At 41.6% G+C, this 26308-nt stretch overlaps 1 protein-coding gene across 1 annotated transcript in view; it reads right to left on the reverse strand.

Moving 5' to 3' along the window:
* Positions 1–1041: 1041 nt before the first annotated feature.
* The window catches only part of FIG4 (FIG4 phosphoinositide 5-phosphatase), a 125867-nt gene continuing 100600 nt past the window's right edge, over positions 1042–26308 (reverse strand). Inside the window, exon 23 of the mRNA XM_021718053.1 lies at positions 1042–1401. Within this exon, the coding sequence (XP_021573728.1) occupies positions 1224–1401 (178 nt within the window). The 3' untranslated portion in view covers positions 1042–1223. The remainder of the gene's footprint in view (positions 1402–26308) is intronic.

The raw sequence follows: 26308 nt of genomic DNA on the forward strand, positions 1-26308 counted from the left end.
TATGCTGAGGCAAAATGTGAACTAAGTTTATTCTAAGTTTCTTAGAATCCCTCCTTTCAATGATAACTAATCAGTTGAGTTAAACTGTAAGAAAATACAGAAAGTTGTTCACGTGAGTGTTTGACTATGAGGAGAACAAACCATTTATGTGCATGACCAGTCAACACCTGACTGGACAACAAATGTCAACTTATGTGATGCAGATGTACACCACAAAAGTTTTCCAGAATTACAATTTAAGACTTTATTTTGATATAATTTTATCCTTACAGAAAAACTGCAAAACTAACTTAAAAAAATCCTTTTTACTCTTTACGCAGATTGACTAATTACTAATATTTTGCTCCATTTGCTTTATAATTAGTTCTTTTTTCTCAAATCATTGGAGAGCACTTTTTTGACATCTTGTCCCTTTATCCATAGGTATTTCAGCATTTATTTCTTAAGAACAAGTTTTCAGAGTAATGACATTTTTGATCAAAATACAAAGTTAACATAAAAACCACCAGAATAGATTTTAAAATGCTGACCATAAACAAAAATATTTTGCCTTTCTTTCTCATAAGAGAGGAACTTTTTGGCCTGTTTTGCTTACTGCAATATTCCTAGACCTTGCCATAGTGCCGGGCACACAGCAGGTGTTCAATAATGCCTGTTAATATTTTATTTTATTTATTATTTATTTTTTTGAGTTGCCCAGACTGTCACCCAGACTGGAGTGCAGTAGCTGCTCCCGGCCACCGCAGCCTCGACCTGCTGGGCTCCGGTGATCCTTCCGCCTCAGCCTTCCAGTAGCTGGAGCTACAGGTGCGTGCTACCACGCCCGGCTAAGTTTTTGATTTATTGTAGAGATGAGGTCTCGCCAAGTTGCCCAGGCGGGTCTCGAACCCACAGGCTCAGGCAATCCACTCACCTCAGCCTCCCAAAGCGCGGGATTACAGGCTGAGCCACCAAGCCCGGCTGGCCTGTTAATATTTTAATGTGATTATGTTATGTTACTTGTAACTACAGTATTTCTAAAATAAAGCAAAGGAAATGATAGCAAAATATTCGTCATTTGTTTATTACCCATAATTTGGTGTTTGTGAGTTACAATAAGAGGGAAAAGCTTCAGCTATAAAGGACTTTCAGGAAATTACCTTTAAAGATGAGACAAAACAGATTCTGACCTAATCACATGTGACCTTCTTGGCCCCCCTCAGAACTGCCATGTAGCAGTTTCTTCACAGGTAGCGGTTTCTGATGTACTCTCGGTACACTGAGGTGTCTTCTTTTCCTAGAGGCTGCATGATACCTTGACTGGCCTGGATGTGGGCTTGGAAGATCTCTGCAGATTTTCTGTCTACTCTTGGGGGCTGAACTTCATAGATGTTGTCTTGTGAGAAAGCCGAGATGGGTGTTCTAGAAAAGAGGAAAGAAGAGAAGGTTGCATTGAAGAGAACAAAGGAAGGATCACAAGGAGCTGTGGTCTCAGAGTCATCTGAGAGCCACTGGTATCAGACTTAGGGCTGGGATGACCTCCCAGCACAGGCAGGGCATGCCCCTTCCTCTGTTCCCACAGCCCTGTTTGCACCCATGTCTGTGCACCCTTCTGTCTCCTTCACATGACAAGGGGCAACTATAGGTGGAGCTGTACAGACTTTTTGCTCTTTGCCCTGGCACCCGGTAGGCGTTCAATGGTTTTTTAAGGAAGATTTAGTAGGAATCAGTGAAGTAGGGGATACCAGTCATTCCTACCTCATACAGCTGAGAGGAATAAATGAGTTTATACAGTAAAGTGCTCACTTAGCATAGTGCCTGGCACACTCCAAAGTGCTCAGTAAATATGAACTTTTGTTAACAATTGTAATTCCTCATCTACAATTCTGAAATCCTAAAAGCTTGAACAACCACAAGTTACTTTGCCAGGGACATCTGACCCAACTGAGGCCCATTTTGTGGCATTATCCCAATGAACTGAAAATACTCAGCCTACTTCAGGTGAACATTAATGTGTCTAATTCCTGGACATGGTCTCAGATCATGCTGGGGATGTTATTAAAAAGGTGTATGCATCAGCTTGCTATGCTAACAGACAATCCTTAATTATATAGGTCATGTGGCCTCAGGCTTCTGCCTGTAGGTCCATAATAAGCAGCTCCTTTCCTTTCTGGGGTGGTTTGAAAAGCACCCAAGAAGGTGCGGTGGCTCAGGCCTATAATCCCAGCACTTTGGGAGCCCAGATGAGAGTATTGTCTGAGCTCAGGGGTTCAAGACCAGGTTGGGCAACTTGGTGAGACCTTGTCTCTATAATAAATCACAAAATAAGCTGGGTGTGATAGTGCGCACCTGTAGTTCCAGCTACTTGGAAAGCTGAGATGGAAGGATTGTCTGAGTACAGCAGGCTGAGGCTGCAGTGGCAATGCGAGTGCCACTGCACTCCAGCCTGGGTGACAGAGTAAGACTCCCACTCAAAACAAACAAACAAGCAAAAAAGAATCTCTCTATTCAAAAATATACCTCCATTCTCACCCCATCCAGCCTGTCATAGTCTTTAAATTTCCAGGCACTCCTTAGGAGAAGGAATTGTCTTTAGAACGGACTTGTCAAAATGCTGCTCTGCTCCTGACATCCTTGGCAGGAGGCAGCTCTCAAGGGATGAGTCAACCTATAAGTCAGGTTGTATGTGTGTGTGTAGTGTGCCGCAGACATGCGTGCCCAGAAAGGTCAAGAAGAGGCCACTGATTGTGGAGGATGATAAACTAACAAGACACCATGAGGGACAGGGGCCCAATGACAACATACTCTACCACCTGGCCTAGGGCTGGCTTTTGTGAGGACAGGGGTGGTTCTCCAAGGCATCCAAGATAACACAGAGAAAGAATATCCGGAGAACCTATTCTGCTGGCCTGGAACCTCAGCCTTGTTCATGTGCATTTTATCAGAGGAATCAGAAAAGGACTCTGGATGCCAAGCTGTTTGGTCAGCTGGGACCCATGGAGCTGAAGAGATTCCTTCAGTCAGAGCAGAACTAGACCGAGACCAGCTGGGTTTGTACTTCAAATGTCAACACTTCACTGTAGGTTAGGAGGTGCACTGACATACAAAGGAAGACAGAAGCTGTACAGTAAGCTCCCTTCCCAGAGGGATCCATCTTGATAGGATGTGCTACAACTACATGTGGGTCTTTCTTATTGTCCCAGAAAAGAGTCAGGGTGAGGCAGATTATTCAGTGTAGGTTAGGCATAGATAGACTACTTTCTTGTAGGTAGTTTTAAAATAGAGTAAGTGTTCAGACATCTTTCTTACAGGCCTTACCACCCTGTGGGCTGGAATGGAGACTTACCATTGCAGGCCATCCTTTCAGTTCATGGTGAGCATAATAATTGTAGTAAAAGACAAATGCATGTCCAGGAAAGTCCATAAAAAGTAGAGAACTGGGCTGGGTGTGGTGGCTCAAGCTTGTAATCCCAGCATTTTGGGAGGCCGAGGTGAGGGGATTGCCTGAACCCATGGGTTTAAGAACAGCCCGGACAACTTGGCAAGACCTCATCGCTACAATAAAAAAAAAAAATAGCTGGGTTTGGTGGTTTGTGTTTGTAGTTCTGGCTACTTGGAAGGCTGAGGCAGAAGGATTGCCTGAGCCCCGCAGGTTGACACTGGGGTGGCTGTGAGCGTGCCACTGTACTCCAGCCTGGGCGACAGAGTGAGACTCCAACTCAAAACAAAATAAAACAAAAAAATGGAGAACTGATAATCAGCCCACCTTTTAGCTCATGGCTAGCATAATAATCACTGTAAACGTCTATCAAGTTTCTTGTCAAAGGCAAAATGCATATTCAGGAAAATCTCATGCCCTTAAGTTCATCAAAGTTTGAGAGATGGTAATCAAAACTCAAGACCAGATACCTGCAGCCCATCTCTTAGCTCATGGCTAGCATAATAATCATTTTAAAGGTATATCAAGCTTTTTGTCAAAAGTAAAGGTACATCCTTTCTCTGAAGACATCCATGCCCGTTGGGCATGCCTCCTTTTCTCTCTAATAAACTCTATCTTAAAACTATACATGGATTCACTCTGAAATGCTTTTCAGTGGGAGGTTAAAGAATGCATGCAGCATCACATTGCACCCCACCTAACAACAAAGGTAGCTCACTGTACTTTGTCTTTTTCTAGAACACTGTCATGTCCTGAGATTACTGGGGACCTACATTAAATGGCCTTAAAATGATACAGAACTGGAAGTAACCAGGGAGCAAGCTGTCTCTACACACAGCTCTTCAGCAATAAGGTATCCCAGCTCCTTAGAGTATACTGGGCCTTTACAGATTTTGACAGAAAAGGAGTGAGTGATATTTTGGTTATATAGAGAGTATGAAGACAGCAAAGACCCTTATGGTGTGTGTTTCTCAAACTCTTTTCTGCCTTCAACCGGTCATGGAATCATGCCATTGACAGACCAAGAAGGGCACTACAGTCTGGCCAAAGCTGAGAATTTTATGCCTAAGCCTAAGCAACATCAGTAACACTAAAAAATTATTTATAGATTAATAGATTAAAAGATCTCAAAGAAATTTATGCATTTGTAATATCTAAGGCTGCTAAACTCTTTTATAGATTCATTTATCATCAGTTTTCGTTCTACACTGTTATATAGAAAAGATCAATGCTATACACATGCGAGGCCTAGAGGCTGCTACCAATTTGTTAGTTTTCAGTTGAAATGTCATTTTTGTCACTTTCGTATGTGCATATTAATAGGAAAACAAACATTGATCCAATATTCATAGAAAAACTGTGCTTCAGATCTATCAATACTTTTCATCTTTTCATTGTAAAGTAAAATACAGATACAGAAAATCACACAAAACAGGTTGGGTGTGGTGGCTCATGCCTGTAATCATAGCATTTTGGGAGGTTGAGACAAGAGGATTGCTTGAGTCTAGGAGCTCAAGACAAGCCTAGGTGACGTAGTGAGTCTTTGTCTCTAAAAACAAACAAACAAACGCTTAAAAAAAGTTAAAGAAAATTACACAAAACAAATACATATACTCTTTTGTGTGTCTGTCACCCCAGTGATCCTTCCACCTCAGCCTTCCAAGTAGCCGAACTACGGGCATGTGCTCCCACTCCCAGCTAATTTTTTGGTTTATTGTGGAGATGAGATCTCACCATGTTGCCCAGGTTGATCTCGAACCTGCAGGCTCAGGCAATCCTCTCGTCTTGGCCTTCCAAAGTGCTGGGATTACAGGCTTGAGCCACCTAGCCCAGACATACTTTTTTTTTTTTTTTTTGTCAGAGTCTCACTCTGTTGCCCAGGCTAGAGTGCAGGGGAATAATCATGGTTCACCGCAGCCTTGACCTCCTAGGCAGAAGCAATCCTTCCACCTCAGTTGCATGAGCAGTTGGGGCTATAGTTGCATGCCACCATGCATGGTGGCATACAACTATATTTTGTAGAGATGAGGTCTCACTATGTTGCCCAGACTGGCCTCAAACTCCAGGGCTCAAGGAATCCTCTTGCCTCAGCCTCCAAATAACAGGTGTGAGCCACCACAGCCAGCCAAATATACAGAATTATTATAATTTGTAATATCTCCCAGGTCAAGAAACAGAAATTCTGGCAGCCAACACGAAGCCCCTTCCAGACACCCCATCCCAATCACATGGTGCCACCCACTCCACATCCCCACCTGTCTCATAAGGAGGCATTTTCCAGACATCTATAGTAAATCACTTCATTGCACTTTTCTTTAAAAACAAAAAAAGACATTTTCATTCAAATGTGCATTCCTAGATTCTGCAGTCTTACTCATTTGAAAAGTGTGCCTTTTAATCTACAGTCTCTCTCTCTTTTCTTTTCCTTGCAATTTATCTTTGAAGAATCTGGGCCATAGAGCTTCCCTCCGCCTGGGTGTCGGTTGCTTGCATATTCAGGATGCAGTTCAAAATGTCCCTATGCCCTCTGTGTTCTTGACGGTCAGCAGTCGGCAAGAGCATAGGTGGTGGTGTGCTGTTTCCTCAGGACAACCATCATGTCTGTGTGTTTATCTTTCTTGATGTCAACAGCCATTGAGGCTCAATACCTAGATCCATTAATTCATTGGGGATTGTCAAATGATAATTTGACATTTTGTGTTAAATCCTTTTTATGCTTCTCTTCATTTCTTTTTGAATTTTAAGGTTTTGAATTTTAGCTCATTTTGAAATAGTATGTTTCAGATTTGACCACCTTTTTATTAACTTGTCTTTTGGGCATGATTCTATAGTCTCTAGGGATATTATTCTGCTCTGTTCTTCTTTTTAACTTTATATGGGATTGGCCCTTGAGACTTTTCTGTTGTTCATTATGCTAGATTAGTTTTCCAGAACCTTTAGAAGGAGCTGTAGTTCAGAAAAGCTTTACTTAACCTCACAGAACTTTGGTTTAGTGATGTGTTAAACCCATGGCAGCCTGCATTCTAAGATTCCCTCCCTGTTCTCTTTTCCCACTTTCATCTGGACTTTCTCTCTTTTTTTCATCTCCTTTGTCACTTTGTCCTGCTCAATTTTGACTCCACTGTCAGCAATTTCTCCCCGATGGATTCCCTGTCCAGGAAGGGAGCTTTGGCTGTTTGGTTTCAAGAGTTTATGTGACCCTTCGGCCCTTTTCAGAACTCACTAAGAACCCCTTGCACTATCCTCAAATTGAATTGGGTTAAACCCCTCCCAGTTCCAGCTGCTGGACTCAAATTAGCCCATGATTTCTAGCGACTACATGTGAGCTATCTTGGGGTTCTTCTGTTCTCAGACCTGTCAGATGCCCCATTGTTCCCACCCTGCTTCCTCCTCTTGTGCAGAAACCAATTTCATGCAGGTCTTCCGGCCACGGGTGTAAGTTGGAGCTTGCAGGAATGACTTATCCTATAGTTTTGAGATAAGTGTTGTCCATGGGTATTTGGTTTTGCTACCTACTGTTCTGTTTTTGTGTGGGGATTCAGAGAGATTTAAAAATGCTGCTACTACTGTCTTCTTCCAGAACTGACGAGGCGCACCTATTTGTAAAAATATATTTTTTCACCTGTCCCCCAAACTGAGCCCTACACTGGATATATTGTTATCTGCAAGGTTCCACTTTCCTTGCCCGAGGAAGGCACTGCCACACCGTTTTGCCTCACCCAGGGCTGCAGATGCTCCATAAGTTCAGAGGGGGCAGCTGTTTTAGAGATGGGAAACCCATGGGAGGTGCAGAGCTCTTAATCTTTTGGTTCATCTGCATATTGTCTACATCCATATTGTCCATATAGAAATAGATGCACAAGCAGAGTTTGCGAAATTGTAAAAATGACTGCCTGTCAGCCATACTTTTACTGCAGCCAATAGGAGATGGCTAGCACACCAGTTCTATTCGAGCCCTGGGCTTAATGGACGAGGAAGCCCTCCTGGATGGCTACCCAGGGACCTCATGCTACTATCTGAGCAGGGTGCCGTCACTGTTCTTGCCTAGTGAGACCAGATGACTGCTAGGGCAAATGGTAGCTGTATGTTTCCCATACTCTTCATTTCAGAATGAGAGTTCTTATTTTCCTTTGCTGCCATTGTACGCTGAGAGCAGAGAGGCAGTTTTTTTGCTTATAGGTCACTAGGTTCTAAGAAGCCGGACTCTGAGTGGGATGCAGTGACTTGTGGGGGAGGGAGTGGGCTCTACTTACAGCAAGAAGAATGTGCATGGACAACGGGGGAGCCAGAGCAGACTATGACATGTGACAGGGATTCCTCAGCACCTGGCACCACCTTTTTCCTGTGCAGAGGCAGAAAAGCAAAAAGAATATTCCAGACTCCCTTGTAATTCGAGTTCAACATGTGATTCCGGTTCTATCTGCTGCTGGTCATCACATGATGCTTTGATTTAGAACTCTGGAAGCAGGATGTAGGATATCAGTTTTGAAGACTGTGGCAAAGGTGATATGTTTTCAAGCTGGCCACTGCAGTGGTGGTTTTTTGAATACAGCAGTCCCCGCCTTATCCCCAGGGAATATCCAAGACCCCCAAGGGATGCGAGGAACTGCAAATAGTAACCAGGCCCTATATACACTATGATTTTTTTCTATATATACACACCTATCATAAAGTTTAATTTGTAAATTTGGCACAATAAGAAATTAACTCCAACTAATAAGAAGATAGAACAAGGATGACTATGTGTGTGTGTGTGTGTGTATGTGTATGTGTGTGTAGTGAAAGTTATATGAATGTGGTCTTGTTCTCAAAATGTCTTGTTGTACTGTACCTTGGGTAACTGAAATCGCGAGTGGGTGTGGTGACTACTGGAAGGCTCAGAGGGTGAGTGTTGGGGCCAGCAGCTGCTGGGACAGCTTCCTGATGAAGGCTGATATAGTGGCTACGTGGATGGTTAGCTGTATGATTTTGGAAGTCATTCCCGGAAACTTGGTCTTGAGTCCATGTCTTCAGCCCTCCAGAGACTCTGAAAGCCACCTAAAGTTCTATAATAAATCACGTTCTGTTTAATCTATGTAGAGTGGATTATGCTTTCGACAAAAGAACCATGACCAACACAGCCAGCTGTGGAATAAATGCAGGACATATGTTCCGCTTCCCTCCCCTGCTGCTGACTGTTTCTCAGCTGACCAAGGCTGTCTGTGTCCAGTCGAAATGTCCTTGAAGACATGCACATCTATGAGCTTAAGGTTGAGAGTCAACATATTTGTTTTGGCTTCTTTGTATGTAAGGCTATTGCTGTGTCTTGCTTCCTTTCTCACTCTGAGGGTATATAATCTCTCCCCATGTCTACAGGGGGAAAAGACAGTTTTGTACCAACCGGCTGCTGCCAGTTCCCTCCCATAAGTAACAAACTCATGTCTTTACCAACCTATCTTCCAGTTTTGGAATAGGTAAACATTAGCAAGTGTCCTGTCTGATTTGGGGCTGCTGTGATACACCAGCCAATAGCAGATCAGTGCCAGCTCTCTTAAACAGGAGGAGCAGGCTCTCAGGCTCCCGGGACTTCTGTTTCTAGGTGGTTCTAACAGGGAGGGAACACTTCCAGCACTTGGGCACATGCATGTCTGCACCCCAAGGAGAGAGAGAACAGTCTGCCACAAGCCCAGATATGAGGACGATGACAATACTTTTTATGTTCTAGCTATAGCCACCAATTTTTTATTGGTCCAGGTATGGTAGAATGATACTCTTTTCATATATTCTCTGAGAACTTCAAAATAAAAATGTCTAAACTTCGATTTTAGAGAAATAAAGCATGATGATTTTCTGACCTGAAACAGATAAAATGCTTCCAATTCAGGATGCAATTTATAAACAGTATGGTGTCTCTCCCATTTGTAGACATATTATCTACCAAAATATAAAAAGTGTAGCTTTTCTCTTTTTCAGCTGTGTTTATTATCACAGACACTAGGGGAGCAGCCAGCAATATCTGGCCACATTATTTGTAGGCTCTAACATGAACACCTCAACTGTTGTTCGAGTGAGTACTTGGCTTCAAGCCATGGGCAACAGGGTCTGGTCATCCTGTACAGCACTGGGTCTGCCCTGAGAGGGGCTTTCTGCCAACAAGGACAGGTGGCACAGCAAACACACAACAGCATTTCTCAAAGGGCAAAGAACGTGACTGCTCCCTCCCCCTCCGAGTCATCCTTTCCCCTGTCTATATGGGGGCAGACTCTTCCTCAGAGCAGGCGGTCAACCGTCAGACACTGGCACAGTGACCTTGGGGAGCAATCAGTCCCTTCTGTCCCCACATTTCCTAGAACAGAAGTGGTAGAGGTCTGTCACTCCTAGAAACTTAGACCAATGGACGGGAGTAATGGCGTGTGTCTCATCTCCTACGATGGAGATGACGACACCCCCCACTTATGCCCTCCATGTCCGTTCTGACATTTCCATCTCTTACTTTTAATTTTAGAACCACTTTAGTTTTATAGAACTATTGTGCAGAGTACAGAGCGTTCCCAAGTACCTCATGCTCAGTTTCCTCTGTTATTAACATCTTCCATTAGCATGGTACATTTGTGACAATTAATGAACTGTATGGACACATTATTATTACTGAACATCCATACTCAGTTTTTACCTCACGTCTTTTTTCTGTCCCGGGTCCCATCCAGGAGACACGATATTTAGTCATCACGTCTCCTAAGGCTCCTCTTGGTGACAGTTTCTCAGACTTAACTTGCTTTTGATGACCTTGACAGTTTTGAGGTATGCTTAACCTTCACCTTTTCAGAGTTTTCCTTTGCTTTACTAAGAATCAGAGAAAACTGTCTTTTGGAAGAAGGGATCAGTCGAATTATGAGCCTTCAGAACAATACCAGACTGTCCAGAGGTTTCAGAAAGTCACTCACATGGCTTGATATTAGTCTGTGGGGCAGTGCCGGGTGCTCTGCCCAGTGGGTATTCAGATAGCTGCTGAGGAGCAGTTCCCTAGCATGGCTGATGATTGCATTCAAATAGAGGATTTTATTAAGTACAGATTTCCAGGCTTTTGCCCAGGGGTACTAGATCAGCATCTAGCAATAGGGCCTTGAATTTTATCTTTTTAATCCCTTAGAAAATAATCCTAAACCAGGCGTGATGGCTCATGCCTGTCATCCCAGCACTTTGGGAGGCGGAGGAAAGAGGATTGCCTTAACCTAAGGGTTCGAGACCAGCCTGGGCAACATGGTGAGACCTCATCTCTACAATAAGTCAAAAAATTAGCCAGGTATGGTGGTAGCTACACCAAGTAGTTCCAGTTACTTGGAAGGCTGAAGCGGAAAGATCACCTGAGCCCAGCGGGCCGAGGCTGCGGTAGTTGTGATACTGCCACTGCACTCCAGCCTGGGTGACGGAGTGAGACTCTGACTCAAAAAGATAATAATAATATAATAATAATGTTTTTAATACTGAAAATTATAATGAAAATATGGCCTATAATCTATTAGTATCATTAACATAAATAAAGGTCTAAATGCAGAACATTTAAAGAGTAACCAAAAGTCTAGAATGAAAATTGAGTGCCTCTTCATATATTTAACCATTTTCAAGGGATGCTCTGATTGCTCTCTGTTTTTATGGTTGCCCATTTTTTGGTCTCCCTTGGGATTTGCATTTCAACAAGCTTCCCGAGGTATTTCTGTCTAAGCAGACATTTAGAGCCTACGACTACAGAAGAAATAAAAAAATCTAGCTGTGGGGCGCAGAATGTCCCTTTTAGTGCTGATACCTCTAATGAAATAAAAAAACTCAGCTCTTCTCCTTGCCCTCTGAACAAGCAAGTCCTGAAGCCATGAGATGGGTAGAAAATATGTACAGAGGGGCAGCCTGTGACAGCCTGTGGGGTGTGAGCCAAGTGGGGTAAGGGAACTCACTTGGGGGGGGGATGAGATGACGAGAGTGTCCCTACAGAAGACAGATCCAGTGTGGTGAGTTAAAGCCGGAATGAAGGCCAGGTACAATGAGAGGCCAAGATGAGAGACTGCCTGAGTCCATGGGTTTGAGACCAGCCTGGGCAACTTGGCGAAACCTCGTCTCTACAATAAATAAAAAAATTAGCTGGGCGTGGTGGTGCATGCCTGTAGTTCCAGCTACTTGGAAGGCTGAGGCAGAAGGATCGCCTGAGCCCAGTAGGTCGAGGCTGTGGTGGCTGTCAGTGTGCTACTGCACTCCAGCCTGGGCAACAGAGTGAGACTCCAACTCAAAATAATAATAATAATAATAATAATAATAAAGCTGGAATGGGGTAAGGAGGGCATCCATGTGTAAGGGCGGCTGGGGAAAGGATTCCATGTGGTTTACCCCCGGGGAAGAGGAAAGAAGGGCACCTCTGCAGGTGTGTCTCCACAGTGGGAGGCATAGCCTGAGTCAAGGGTGTCCACGTGGAGGAAGGGGTGATGCAATGGTGTTGGGAGATTGGTTATATATGGGGGGATTAACCAAACAAATACCATATGGGTAATGGGAGTCAAGTCTCTCACTAAGGTAGAAGGCACTGACTAATATGGAAAGGAAAGGTAAGCCCTGGGTGCCCTACAATTAGAGGTATTATATTAGCTTATGGATTTAAATATATATTTAGCTATATTTTATTTATATCTATGTATTAAATATATACAGATGGATATGTATGTATAATTATATGTATACCTACAATTATGCATATATGTAAATGTATCTGTTTTTTGAGTAGGCATAGGAACAGTGACCCTTCTGGGTACACCCAGTGCCCAGTGCCCAGATCTTGGCTTTAGTACCATTTTTCACTAAAAAGAATCAGGGAACCTTGGAGAAATGACTGATTTCAGGGCTGGGGCAGGTAAAGAACATGATGAGCCTTGAACATCTTGTGCCAGAAATCAAGAAAGTACTCAGAGAATGATGAGGATGTGCCCAAAAGATGCAGGAGCCAAGCAGAAGGGACGCTGGTAAAATTTGAGACAATTTGAACATCAAAATAAATAATGGCAGTAACAGATTATATCCCCTTGAAAAAAATAGGAAAGTGAGATCTCATATTGAGAAAAAATAAATGGAAAAATTAAATGTTCAATGCAGAAAGGATATTTACAGTTTCAAAGTAACTTCCATAAAATATTCATTAAATTAAAAAAAGAGCAACTTCACCGTAGAAAAACTCAGAAGACATCACTTTAAACAAAAGATCAAAATAAACATGATCAATAATGAGACAAATGGAAATTGTGTGTCGCCTGATGGGACATAATGAAACACATTCACCATCACTTCTGTGATATCACCTGAAGCCAACAAACAGTGATCATGTCAGTTTCTGGGAGTGGCTTAGTTGAATGGTTCTGGTTTCAAATCTCTCACAAAGTTGCAGTCAACCTGTTAGCTGCAGCTGCTCTTGACTCAAGGTCTACCTGGGGCTGGAGCTTCCATTCCCAAGCTCACTCACATGGTTGCTGGCTGGACACATCCTTTCCTTGTGGGCCTATCCATGGGGCTGCTCACAATATGGAAACTTGCTTCCCAGAACAAGCGATCCAGAAGGACACGTTTGTAACACATCACTTCTACTGTATGCTCTTGGTCACAAAGATCAACCCTGGTGTAGTGGGAGGAGGTTGCCTAAGGGTATAAATGACAGTAGGTGGGGGTACTTTAAAGGTTGACTACCAGGCCATTATGCCCTGGTTCACAACTTGCAGATAATCATGACAAACCCAAATCAATGGCCATTCTAAAAAATAGCTGGCCTGTATTATTCCAAATGTCAGGGTCATAAAAATCACAGAAGAGTGGGGAGCTGCTCCAGAATGAAGGAGACTAAAGAGGCATGACAACCAAATGCAATGTGAGACGCTGGACTGGAGCCTTGTGCAATTAAGGACATTTTGGGAACAACTGGCAAAAACTTGAATGGGTTCTGAGGACTAAATGGTCACGATATACTGATGTCAATTTACTAATTTTACTGATGGTATTATGATTCTGTAGAAGAATATTCTAATTTATAATAAATACCCACAAAAGTGGCAGAAGGGATGTGGAGAGAGAGAGAGATAGAGACAGAGAGAGGAGGGGTATCAGGTTGGAACCTTACAGATGATTTGAGAACAGGGGAGAATGAGTTCTGTTCTGTACCTGTAACTTTTAGATAAGTCTGAGATTATTTCCAAATTAAAAATGTATACAAATTAAGAAAATCTATAAGAACTATTTAAAATTGTCCAAGTTGGCCGGGCTCGGTGGTTCAGCCTGTAATCCCACACTTTGGGAGGTCGAGGTAAGTGGATTACCTGAGTCCATGGGTTCAAGACCCGCCCGGGCAACTTGGCGAGACCTCATCTCTACAATAAATCAAAAAATTAGCCGGGCGTGGTAGCGTGCACCAGTAGTTCCAGCTACTTGGAAGGCTGAGCGGAAGGATCGCCGGAGCCCAGCAGGTCAAGGCTGCGGTGGCTGGCAGCATGCCACTGCACTCCAGTCTGGGCGACAGAGTGAGACTTCAACTCAAAAAAAAAAATTGTCCAAGTTAAACTATTAGCTAGAATTCCAGGAAACTGTTATTTTTATAGTGTGTTTTGTAGGTCAAAAATATCAGTAATTTCATATGGTTCCATTTAATACAAGAATATTCCAACAAACTAATCAACACTAGAAATAATGAAATTCTGGATTTCCATAAAAATGAAAAATAATTCACAGTGACTTTTCAAGGTTCTCTCTCCTGCGCTGTCTCACTTTGGCCAGCGTCCCTGCATCTGTCTCTGCAGACTCCTTGCCATCAGCCTGGGAGAAGCTGTGGCAGGAATGCCTGTCTTAGAAATGGCCCCTCCTAGATTTCACACTCCCCTCTATTTCTCTCCACCCTTTACAGCAAGAGTTTTTGGAAGAGTGGTTTCCACTCTCCAAGTCCCTTCTACTCACTTTCTGTTTTCCCTAAATGCATCCCACGTGGGCCTGCAAGGCTACTGCTATAGAGCTCTCACCAAGGTCATCAATAACCCTCTTGTCACTGAGACCAATAGTCACTTTTCTGTATTCGACGCTGCTGCCCACGTTCCTTCTTGAAACACTTTCTTCTCTTGGGCACAATGGCTCACGCCTGTAATCCCAACACTTTTGGGAGGCTGAGGTGGGAGAATTGCTTTAACCCAGGAGTCCCAGAACAGCCTGGGCAACATAGCGAGATCTTGTCTCTATTTAAAAACAAAAAACAAAAAACAAAAAATTAGCAGGGCATGGTGGCATGCTATTCGGAAGGCTGAGGTGAAAGGATAGCCTGAGCCCAGGAGGTTGAGGCTGTGATGAGCTCTGATTGTGCTGCTGCACTCCAGCCTAAGCCACAGAAGGAGACCCCAACTTAAAAAAAAAAAAAAAAGGAAAGAAAGCACCTACAGTTATCTTTGAGAGTTGTAAATCAGAGCACGCCACTCTTTACTTAAAACCATCCAGCAGCTTCCCACTGGTTGGCTTCAGAGTAGCAGGTGGATTCCTGTGAGGGGTCCTTAGAGATCTGCTCCCTATCTGTGCTCCCTCCATCCCGCAGAATATTCCTCCACAATCATCACTCAGCCTTCTGTTCTCCACAGTGTGCCATGTTTGTTCCTGCATCAGTTCTCTCTTCTCCAAACACTCTTCCTCAGCCATCTCAGGCAGATACCTCTTTTTCATCCAGGGCTCAGTTCAAGCCTCAACTCCTCAGAGAGTCCTTCCCTCAAACCTCATCTCAAACAGCTCCTGACTCTTACCTACCTGATCACTTTCTCCCATTCTCCGGGTCTGTGTTCTTCAGGGAATTAATTCTCCTCCAAAACTGCCTTGTTTATGTGTTTCTAGGGCCATGGCTTCTGCCTACCCTAGCAGAAGAGCCGGAGAGCCCTGTCAGTCTCATTCTTCACTGTATTCTCAGTGTATAGAACAGTGCCTGACACACAAGCAGTGCTCAGATACTTGGTGTATGAATGAACTGCCTACTCTCTGTTAATGATTTCAACTATTAGGTGACTCGTGGATGTGATGATAATTATACAGTCTTAGAAATGATCTTTATTCCAAATCATATTGTCCAACCTCAGGCTAGAGGAAGAAACAGCGCTCTGGAGAGAAAGTGATCCAGCCTCCTGAGTACTCGAAGTAATGGAAGAACTCATGGCTTGCAATAATGGAATGTTTACATGTCTCTGTTGATAGTGCTAAGTGTTAGATTTTCTCTTTGGTGACCCCAAATCTTCCTCCCATATGTTCTACTTATTGGTCCCCAAAGCCACTCAAAAATCCCTGCTTTACCTGATAGTGATTCAAGTATTACTTGAGGGAAGGATCACATGACTCCTAATTCTCTTTTCTGAGATAAACACTCCCAGCCATCTCAACACTGCACGCAACATAAAAAATTACCCAGCACTGCATGCAAAAAAATAAAACCTTTCCAAGTATCTTATCTGGAAGCTACCATATAAGAGTGTCCTCGGATATTCAGAGAACATGGTCTTGTTTCTCACAGCTGTCCTTATTCTGATAATGGCCTGCTTCTCGTTCTGAAACTGAGGGGCCTAGGACAATCATAGCCAGCCAGACCAACAGCATCTTTCCTGAAACAAAGACTTATCTTCTTCAGAGCACATTTTCCTATGTTTTCACGACTGAATATATTTTTTACTTCATACAATCAGAGAAGACTGGTGATATAACTATTTGCTCATGAAGTTTATGGCAAGGGCTCTTTGTTGAGGGCATTAAACAATGTATTCCATGAGTATTCTGTGAGTGAAAAACAGCTGGGATCTTACATTCCTTCAGGCTTTCAGTATGTGTGGAGTACAGGAGGAAAAACATCTGCTATGGCTAAACAGGCCGCATTTAAGAGCTGATGTACCCTTTGCTGTGTGACTTACACAGCAGAGTGACACTCGGTATCACTGAATGAAGTCACGAGCAAGTGAATAAATGAACCAGTGGATCACAGAACGAATGTGCTAGTCCAAGCACTAGCAAGGGAGCCACGGCCCAAATAGGCAAGAGCTCAACAGTGGCAGATGTGGGACCAGATTCCAGGGCTGTGATTCTTAGGCCTAGAAGTCTTTCCACAGCTGGGGTAAAGGGAGGACACAACATCAAGAAGGGTACTTGATCTCAAACCAGGCAAAGTGGGAACCAAAGGGAGGCCCAAACTTTACTTGTATGATATCCACTTGTATGCCTAATCTCGAATTGTACCACATATCTTTAAAATAAAATATAAATTTAAAAAAAAGAAATTAAAGGAACCCCGAAAAAAAAACAAGGAAGTCTTTTCACAGATCCATGCTGCCTCTCTTACTGGGTACCTGTGCAAGAAAATTTTTGGTTAACTGGATAAGTACACAAAGGATTTTTGTTTTGTTTTTAATAATTAAATCACTGTGTTTGACCTCTCTACATCCATGTACCCCAAATGATTATTTTAAGCCAATCATGGTGAGCCCATGGCCTGGCAGTCACACCCTTAGGGGCTGGCATGTGACCCAACCCTGGTAACTGGGGCATGAGGAGAAGCCAGCTGAGCAGGTTCTAGGGCTCCTTGTTCCTAAAGAGGGGATACAGAGAAGGAGTTCTTTTCTCCCCTGGGCACTCCTGTATCTGGCTGTGCTACCTGGACCTGCTGCTGGTCTGAGGACAAAGCTATCCTGAGGTTGGAAGAGCAGAGAGACAGAAACAACCTGGGACTTCATGACCACATGAAGCTCCTGAATCAAGCATCTCTGCAGCCTGCCCTTCCTGCTGTCTTTCAGGTAAGATGGTCAGTTATCTTGTCATTTAAATCAGCTCAGTTAGATGCTCGGCTATATGGAGTTGAAGGCATCCTAAGAGGTTCAGGCCATTTTCTGCCAGAAACCTTTAAAGAGAGAACACTTGCTTCTTTAATTTCTTAAAACAAATCACAGAAAGTGCACATTTCTTCAGCCAGTTAGGGATATTATTCTGCTGGCAGATACTGAGCAAGACTATAATGTAATAATATCCTTGGTTGCCTCGGGGCTGCCTATTGCCACACACAGTCAAATACTCAACAAGTTCCTAAACTTTTAAATCTCAGGATCACTTCATACTCTTTATTTTTTGAGTTGGAGTCTCACTCTGTCTCCCAGACTGGAGTGCAGTGGCCGCTCCCGGCCACCGCAGCCTCGACCTGCTGGGCCCCGGCGATCCTTCTGCCTCAGCCTTCCAAGTAGCTGGAATTACAGGCATGCGCTACCACGTCCGGCTGATTTTTTGATTTATTGTAGAGATGAGGTCTTGTTGCCCAGACAGGTCTCGAACCTGTGGGCTCAGGCAATCCACTCACCTCAGCCTCCCAAAGGCGCGGGATTACAGGATGAGCCACCGAGCCTGCTACCTTCATACTCTTAAAAGCATTACTGAGACCCCAGTAAGCTTTGGTTTATCTGGGTTATGTCTACTAATATTTACCATATAAGACATTAAAACAGAAATTTAAAAAATATTTGTTAATTAAAATAACAATAGTAAGCCCAATAAATGTTAACACAAATAACATTTTAATGAAAAACAACTATATTTTCCAAAACAAGAAAAACTAGTGGCAGAAGAAGCAATGTTTTACCCCTTTGCAACAATCTTTTCTAGAGAGGGTGTCAAAAAAAAAGTATACAATTTTTTTAGATTGGAAAATATAGTTTATTTAGAAAGTAGGTTGGAGGGAGAGAGAAAAAAAAGGGCTCCATCTCCCCCAGCTTGGGGAGGGGGCCAGAGCTTAGAGAGAAGCATGGTCTCAGAGCTCAAAAAGCAACGTGGCCAGGCCAGAGCGTAACAAAAGCAATGGCCAAAAGTATACACATTTTAAGAAAGAAAAAAACTATTACAATTTCAATACTCAATATATATCGATAACAAAAGATAAATAGAAGTCATGTTTGACTTCTGCAATTACAAGAGGTGCCCAAACTGGTTACCATCAGCGTCCAGACACTTCTGATGACAGTGAACTAAAAGTAAAACATAGATAACCTCAATTAAAATGTGTATACATTTTTTGGCACCTCGCATATCTGGCTTAATAGAAGACAACTGGATTCTCAAATCTCCTTCTGCTGAATCTGTCATGATATGCTGTCGCTTTGAAGTATATGAAGAAAATGTAACTTCACAGAGAAATGTGGAAAGGGAAAAAGCATTTTAATAGCCTTTCAAATAACTTTGGATTTTTTTCTTTGATACTACGACAAAATTTGACAAGTTTCTTAAAGGATAGTTTCAATGTAGAACTGAAATCATAAAAGTGAACTTTTCATACTCTATAATCTTAAAATCCACTGATTATCTTATAATTGGAATGATTTTTTTTTTAACTCAGGCATGATTTTTTAACAGTATATGTTGGTCATTTGGAAAGTATTGGTTCACCAAGTTGAAAAGATTTTCTAAATGGTAATACATTTCATTATACAATATAAAAAAAATCACATTTGTTAAGAATGCTACTAATCTCATAAAAAGTCTTTTAAGGGCATACCTCATCAACAAGGGTAACTGCACAATGCATATTTGTGTACCTAACCCTTAACTGTACCCCACAATTTTAAAATAAAAAAAATGTTTAAAAAAAGTCTTTTAAGTATTGTTCATGGTGATAGATACAAGTTCTCCAAAATTCTGATTTTCATTTGAAAGATCAGATTTTATCATTGGTAACAAATACTGTCAATTGTTTTTCTTGGAGTAACAGGCTTGCTTTGTTCATTTTTGGGAAAGAGTCTGCCAAATACCAAAGCCTGAAGATCCAGTTTGTCTGTCAGTCATTATTTCAATCGGTATTCCATGAAAACAGTGGTTAGTTCAGCTCACAACTTCGCAACTCAGACAGTCATCACACAAGTCCTTTTTCTCAAGACAATCATACTTTGATATGTACCTGAAGTGCTTTCTGTATATTTCCCATTTTGTCATAAAAGACATGCATTCAAGGATTGATATTTAATGCTTTTACTGCTTTGTTGAGCCATAACTAGGCATAAACATAATTAGCATTTTTTCCTTACTTTTCTTTTCTTTTTTTTTTTGCTGTGAGTACGTAACAGTGAAGAAAACAACAATTGTCAGTTTGGTGCTACTACCTTGATATCACAGAGCCACCAAGAAGACCTGGGAACCCCCAGGGGCTGCAGATCACATTTTGAGGACTGCTTTTCTATTTGTTCCCTTTTCTTTGGTGACAAGCTGCCAGCCATTCCCTAGCATGGACATTTGCTACTGTCCACGCTTCCTGCAGGTGCTCTCTCATCTTTAGCTTCATCCAAAGGTGCATGGGTTGGGTAAAATCCAGTTGCCTGCCTCAGGAGACCATGTTACTGGACTTTGGGTTTGAGTCCAAAAGAAATGAATTTGAGTCCCAGATTTGTCAATTAAAAATAACTCTGAATAAACTACTGACTCGCTTTAAGCCTTCTTTTCTTATAAAATCAGAGAATGGAATCAGATGGTCTCTAAGCATCTTCTCAAATTCCATGGTCCAAGTATGACACACACACACTCTCTCTCTCAAGCGCACACACACTCACATACACACTCACATGCACACAATATGGGACACGATGAGAATGCCACCATGCACCTCCCCACACAAGTCTGACTGTTGTTTTGTATCTGTAGACATCCTTATAGACAGGCTTTGTAAAGGAATAAGGATGTGACTAATTCAGTTGACATTGACTTCTCACTAGAAGACTGTTGGGAAACATATCTAGAGTTTCACATGTAAAAACAAAAATTAAAGGCTAAAAGGAAAGAACAAACTTAAACTTAATAAACAATAAACCAAATTTAATTGTATTACCTACATAATTTATAAACAAACTAGTAGCTGGTTCTGTTATAGCACAACAAAATCTAAGAAGAGTGGACACCTACTTTGTTTAAAATGGTTAAAAACATGCAAAAGCAAAATCTTTGGGTCTTTAGGAATAATAATGAACAAAAAAGAGCATGTAAGACAAAGTTCATTGGTCTGAGAAGTTTCAAATATAATTTTATTGAGAGTTGTCAAAAATTACATTTTTGTTCTTTTTCTATCTGCTAAACATTTACTGATGCTTCTGAGATTATAAGAACATTTTTCCTAGCTCTATTCTATTATTTAAAAAGTGTGTTTGAGTATACTAACTCCACTTAGTTAATTTAGTTTTCTATTTTCAAACCACATGATAAAGGAGCTACTAATTTAGCTATTTATCTTTTGAAATAAGTCTAAAAGTTTTTTTTCAAAAAAGTAACATATTACTCTGATGTATAATGCTTAAAAAGTAAGAATTGATTTTATTTTGACATCAAGTAATACATTTTTTAACATCATTATAAAGAGTACGACAAAACAGAAAGTCAAGTTAGTCTCAATCTTTTTTCTTTTGCATAAGAACGGGATAACAATTTATTCTGACATTTCTGGGGTTTAATTAGTATTCTGGTGACATCACACACACAGAATAGAAACTGTGACCCTTTAGCAATAAATGTAAACTGTCTGATAAAGAGTGTTTTTTGCAAGCTAATGGAAAGTGGGTTTGAGAGGGAACATTTTTAAGAATGTAAAAATGTCTACTCTTTCCAAGTGAGGTCAGGTCACTTTTTTGGGGTCTTTTGTTTGTTTTAAATAATAGGATTCTAAAAGTAAGTTACAAAAACAAAGCTAGTCTTTCGGAGTACTTGGGAAAAACAGGCAGATGAAATGAGGAGATCATGGTTCTATCCTAGGAGAGTTGATCAAGGGATTTCAAGAGCTGGTTATACGTGGGATGAAACTCATCAAGAGCTTCAGAAACTTGGTAGCAGCAGAGAACTGAAAATCAGGAAATCATGTCCCATTGGAGCCTGTCCTACTAATATAACATGTCAGTTAACTTATAAGGACAGAAAAAGTTTGTCAGTTGGGAAAATCAATAGATGACTGCCAAGAACTCTGGGTTGCTACACCCAAAACAGAAAATAAACCATAGTAAAAAAAGAAACTTACACACAGTTATCATTTGTCTTGCTTCTGTTTGTTAACCCTGGCATTGTTCTCTTACAATTACTACCTAATATTCCTAAAAGCAATGGGAAATGATTGAATGCCAAATATCCTTCCTCCAAACTTTGTTTGGTGCTTACAGTGTACCAGGTATCATGTCCAGAACTGGGCATATAAAGAAAGACAAGCCTGCCCTCAAGTCTTTTAGATTCATTTTAGATGAAAAATATCACATACTGGGTTCCATTTATCAAGGACTTTCTGTTCCCATAAAATGGAGAGGGATGGCAGAAGGATGTTTATAAACTATAAACAGAACTTTGATTATGAAATTACACTGCAATTTATTTCCAGGGTATTATTTCTCAAATTTCTTCATAAGACCATAAAGAAAAATAAGTAATAGCATTACAATATTTAAAATGGAAAATTATCTACATAATACTAAAAGTCCTGTTGGTAAATTTTAAACACAATTAGGACTTAATGACATTTGTACTTTTAAAAATCAAGTGTAAAAGCCCCAAGGGGTTTGAGTGACATACAGGACAGTATGGCTTTATTTAAATACAAAACTTTTGACGGGCAGCATGGCTGTTTCCAGGTTCTTGCTATTGTGAACAACGCTGTGATAAACATGACCTCTCACAGAAACAAAGATCCAAGTATCACATGTTCTCACTCATATAATGGACCTTAAACATCCAATGCAATACTATACGAAAATGACTGACGGTACTGGGAAACTATGGTGGGGGGAGGGAGATGGGATTAACAGTAGCAAATATCTGTCTGGGAATGGGGAAACACCCCATATCAACAGGGTGCCTGAATGAAATGCAATTGTATACCTAACCCTTAACTGTACCCCACAACTTCATAATAAAAAATAAATAATTTTTTAAAAATAATAAATAAATAAATAAATACAAAACTTAAATGTATTTTCATGTATTTCAGCTGAAATCTTATATTAACTGAAAAGACTTCTAGTACATTCTCAGAAAAGACAAGGGTTATAAATACATCCTACCTGGACACTGTCTTCAATGTGCAGAAGGAAAGGCTGTCAAGAAGCCACAGTGACACAGCACAGGGTTCACTAATCACTCCATCTGCCCCAAATCCTCCCACTCACCTTCCATACACAAAACTGATGATCCTTGGGTAAACTAACAAATAACAAAAGGTTAAACCTTTACAAAATGTGGTGCATGTATATAGAGTGAAGAAAACCAATGAGTAATACCTCATATGGCCACATCAGACATCCAAATCTGCTCCCCCAGGATTAACCTGCTTGCTTATGTAAAAAGTAAGGCAGTGTTTTATGGGACAAAAATACAGTTTGAAACCATAATAAGTGCTCCATCTCTATCATTAATTTAAACTTTTTTTATCCTTTAATTTGACATGAATCCCCAGAAAATGTTTAAAGCATATGTAAAATAATCGACTTAACTTGGACCCCTTCAGAGAACATTAAGCCAGGCTCGGTAGCTCAGCCTGTAATCCCGTGCTTTGGGAGACTGAGGTGAATGGATTGCCTGAGCCCGTGGGTTCAAGACCCGCCTGGGCAATTTGGCGAGACCTCATCTCTACAATAAATCAAAAAATTAGCTGGGCATGGTACCGCGCGCCTATAGTTCCAGCTACTTGGAAGGCTGAGGTGGAAAGATCGCCAGAGCCCAGTAGGTCAACGCTGGGGTGGCTGTGAGTATGCCACTGCACTCCAGCCTGGGCAATGGAGTGAGACTCCAACTCAAAAAATAAAAAAAGAAATTTAACTTAACTTTTTAGATCAAGAGCAGAAAAAAAACTAAATTATTGACTCTCTCTAATCTAAAACTTCTCGAGCCCCAAACAATTCATCTTAGATTTCCTATTACGGTCTGAAACTTACCACCCTATCCCCCAAACTGGGATTCTTTTGTGTAGCTAGTCAACCAAGCTGCAAAACCCCTGGCCTCTTACATGTCCCTGAAAACCAACCTAATACCAAGTTCTGAGAAGCCTTGCAGATTTTACCTTTGTAAAAAATCCCCCTTCTCTATCTCAACTGCCAATAGCAGAATCCAATCACTTTCTTGTCCTGATGTTTCCAACAGATATGTTGTTTATTGCCCTGTCTCTAATCCATTCTCCAAGCTATTTCCAGAGTGACCTTTCAAAAATGCAAAATAAGACTATTGCTCCCCTGATTAAAACACAGATTTTGGGATAAGGGTCATATTCTCTCACTTAGCTTCTCTTCCTCATCTTGTTTCTACCTGTCTCTGTACTCACCAGGCAAAATGCTAATTGTGAAAAAAAAATTAGTTGTTTTAGATACCTTACGTTAGTAAACAGAGTACCTACAATTAAATTCATTTATTACTCTGTACATGCTAAAAACATTTCAGGATAGCCCGCTCCTAAAATTTTAACAAATTCACCTTGTTCCAATAAATTTATCTTGTTAAGTAATAGAAGATGATATTGTGGATGTTATTCAAATGGAGAGAGGCACTCACATGTCTCAGTTGTCCCTTTATGTGATTGAGGAATTTTTCATTTTGACTCTCAGCATAGTTGCCCTCATATGCTTATCCCAGCTTCCAACTTGCTAGGAGCAAAAGGATATTTTCCAAGATGTGAGGTTATTTATCCACTATGGATGTAACATAGAAACTTCTCTCGTTCCGACTCCTCCTTTTCTTTTTTCTTTTTTTATTTGAGTTGGAGTCTCACTCTGTCGCCCAGACTGGAGTGCAGTGCCCGCTCCCGGCCATCACAGCCTCAACCTGCTGGGCTCCGGCGATCCTTCCGCCTCAGCCTTCCAAGTAGCCGGAATTACAGGCATGTGCTACCACACCTGGCTGATTTTGTAATTTATTGTAGAGATGAGGTCTCGCTGCCCAGGCAGGTCTCGAACCGGCGGGCTCAGGCAAACCACTCACCTCAGCCTCCCAAAGGCGCGGGATTACAGGCTGAGCCACAGAGATGGCTTCCGACTCCTCCTTTTCTAACTACCCCAACAAGAATCAGGCACACATGCTTTCATTCATTTGATGAACATGTATTAAGTGCCTAGATGGCAGGAACAGAGCTAAGTTTTTAAATTCATGTGGTTCCAGAAAGCGTGCATCCATATCAATTCAAACTGAGACTGTCATCCACAGAAAGAAATGCACTTTGTATGGTAAACCAGATTACACATGCTATACTTATGCACAGAAACACAAGTTTTATGAAATAAGACTTACTCAACTCCATGCCACACCGTCGTGCTTTATGTTGTAGTGAGTTCAGTTCTATTTCATTTCATTGTGTAGATTCACTAAATTAATTCCATGACTCACTAATTTTCAGAATTGCTGTTCAAAAAACACTGTCCTAGATTACATGACAGGAACTTGTGTTTGGGAGTGACTATTGTATTAAGAAAAAAAAAAAAGCTAAAAATTCCCTGGAGGGGAGGAAGAGAGAATGGTGAAGAAGAGGAAAAGCAAGAGGAAGGTAAAAAATAAAAGAAACTGGGCAGAGGGCAGAAAGAGATACTTACGAGTAGAAGTAGAAAAGACATACAGGAAAAGTCAGAGGGTTAAAAGAATAGAGAAAAAAAAAGTAAATGCCCGAATGCAAGAGGAAGAAAGCCTGCCTGGGCGATTCCTGGGGTGAGGGACAAGATCACATCCAGTTTTCATGGGCTGAGGAGTTGAGATTGCCTGTTATCTCCTGCCTGTGGAGAGAATTAGCTGATTAATCATTGATTACTGCCTCTCCACTGCTCCAATCCTTAAACCTTTAAAGACTGTGTTTGCCGGGTGTTTGGAAAAGATAACAGGAGTTAGCCATTAAGGTAGAAATACTTATTTAGCCTGCAGCACACTGACCAGAGCATTAACCACAACGCATGAGATGAAATCAACGGGGGAGAAGGGCAGGTGGTGACTTATACATGAGGAAAATTACATCGTGAAAAATAAACGGAGTTGAGTTGACCATGGCCATTGTATCACGTCCATCACATCAGCGTGAAGAAGCGCCCTCATTCCCTGTAAAAGCATACTCTGAAGTGTGAAACACTTCGCCCCAACAGAAGCCCACGCCAAGGGGCATTCACTTAGTGATGAGTACACCTCACTTGTGATGAGAAAGTCGTAGAAAATAAACGCAACCGTGTGGCCCTACAATAGTAAACACATACATTACATGTCAGCTTATTCCATGCTGGAAGAATCCTAAAATTCACAGTATTTATACAAACTCTGTATTATATTTGGAATCATTCCTTAGAGGTAATTTTTTAAACAAGTGAGACATATTCCTGGAATAGGTGAGCCACGGAGTCGTAGGCATTAATGATAGGTGTGTTCATGCCTTCTTAACCTACCACTGATTGGCATTTGTTGCTTAGTTTAAAATCCCCAAAGAAGTGGCAGGAGTGTCACAGGGAACACACTGGTCTTGCATGAATCCCATGACTCACCACTTGGTCCACAGCGCCCCGCCCACCAGGCCCAGCTTTCCATGCTAGTCTTCTCCTTTGGTATTTGGTCACAGCAGAAGCAGACTGAAGGGAAAAATGCTAAAAACCTAGTGTACTTATTTTTTTTTTCCTTTTGGAAGGCAGTAAGGGAAAAAAGAAACAGGAAGGGGCAGAGGGCTTATGAGAACGAAATAGAATAGGTGAAGAACTAAAGAGTATTCAAGGATGAGGGGGGTGCCACTGGGAGGGTGCCTGAAAACCATGGGGGTGCTGGGGGAGCATTCAGGGGAGTTCAGAGGGCCTCATGAAGACCCTGGTAGTAATGAGTGTGATGAAGGGGTGAGATTCAGTGCATTTCAATAAACATCTACTGAGAACTCAATTTAAGGTA

The sequence above is a fragment of the Carlito syrichta genome, unplaced genomic scaffold (genome assembly GCF_000164805.1).
Source record: "Carlito syrichta isolate Samal-C Ts95f unplaced genomic scaffold, Tarsius_syrichta-2.0.1 Scaffold311768, whole genome shotgun sequence".
Classification (NCBI taxonomy): domain Eukaryota; kingdom Metazoa; phylum Chordata; class Mammalia; order Primates; family Tarsiidae; genus Carlito; species Carlito syrichta.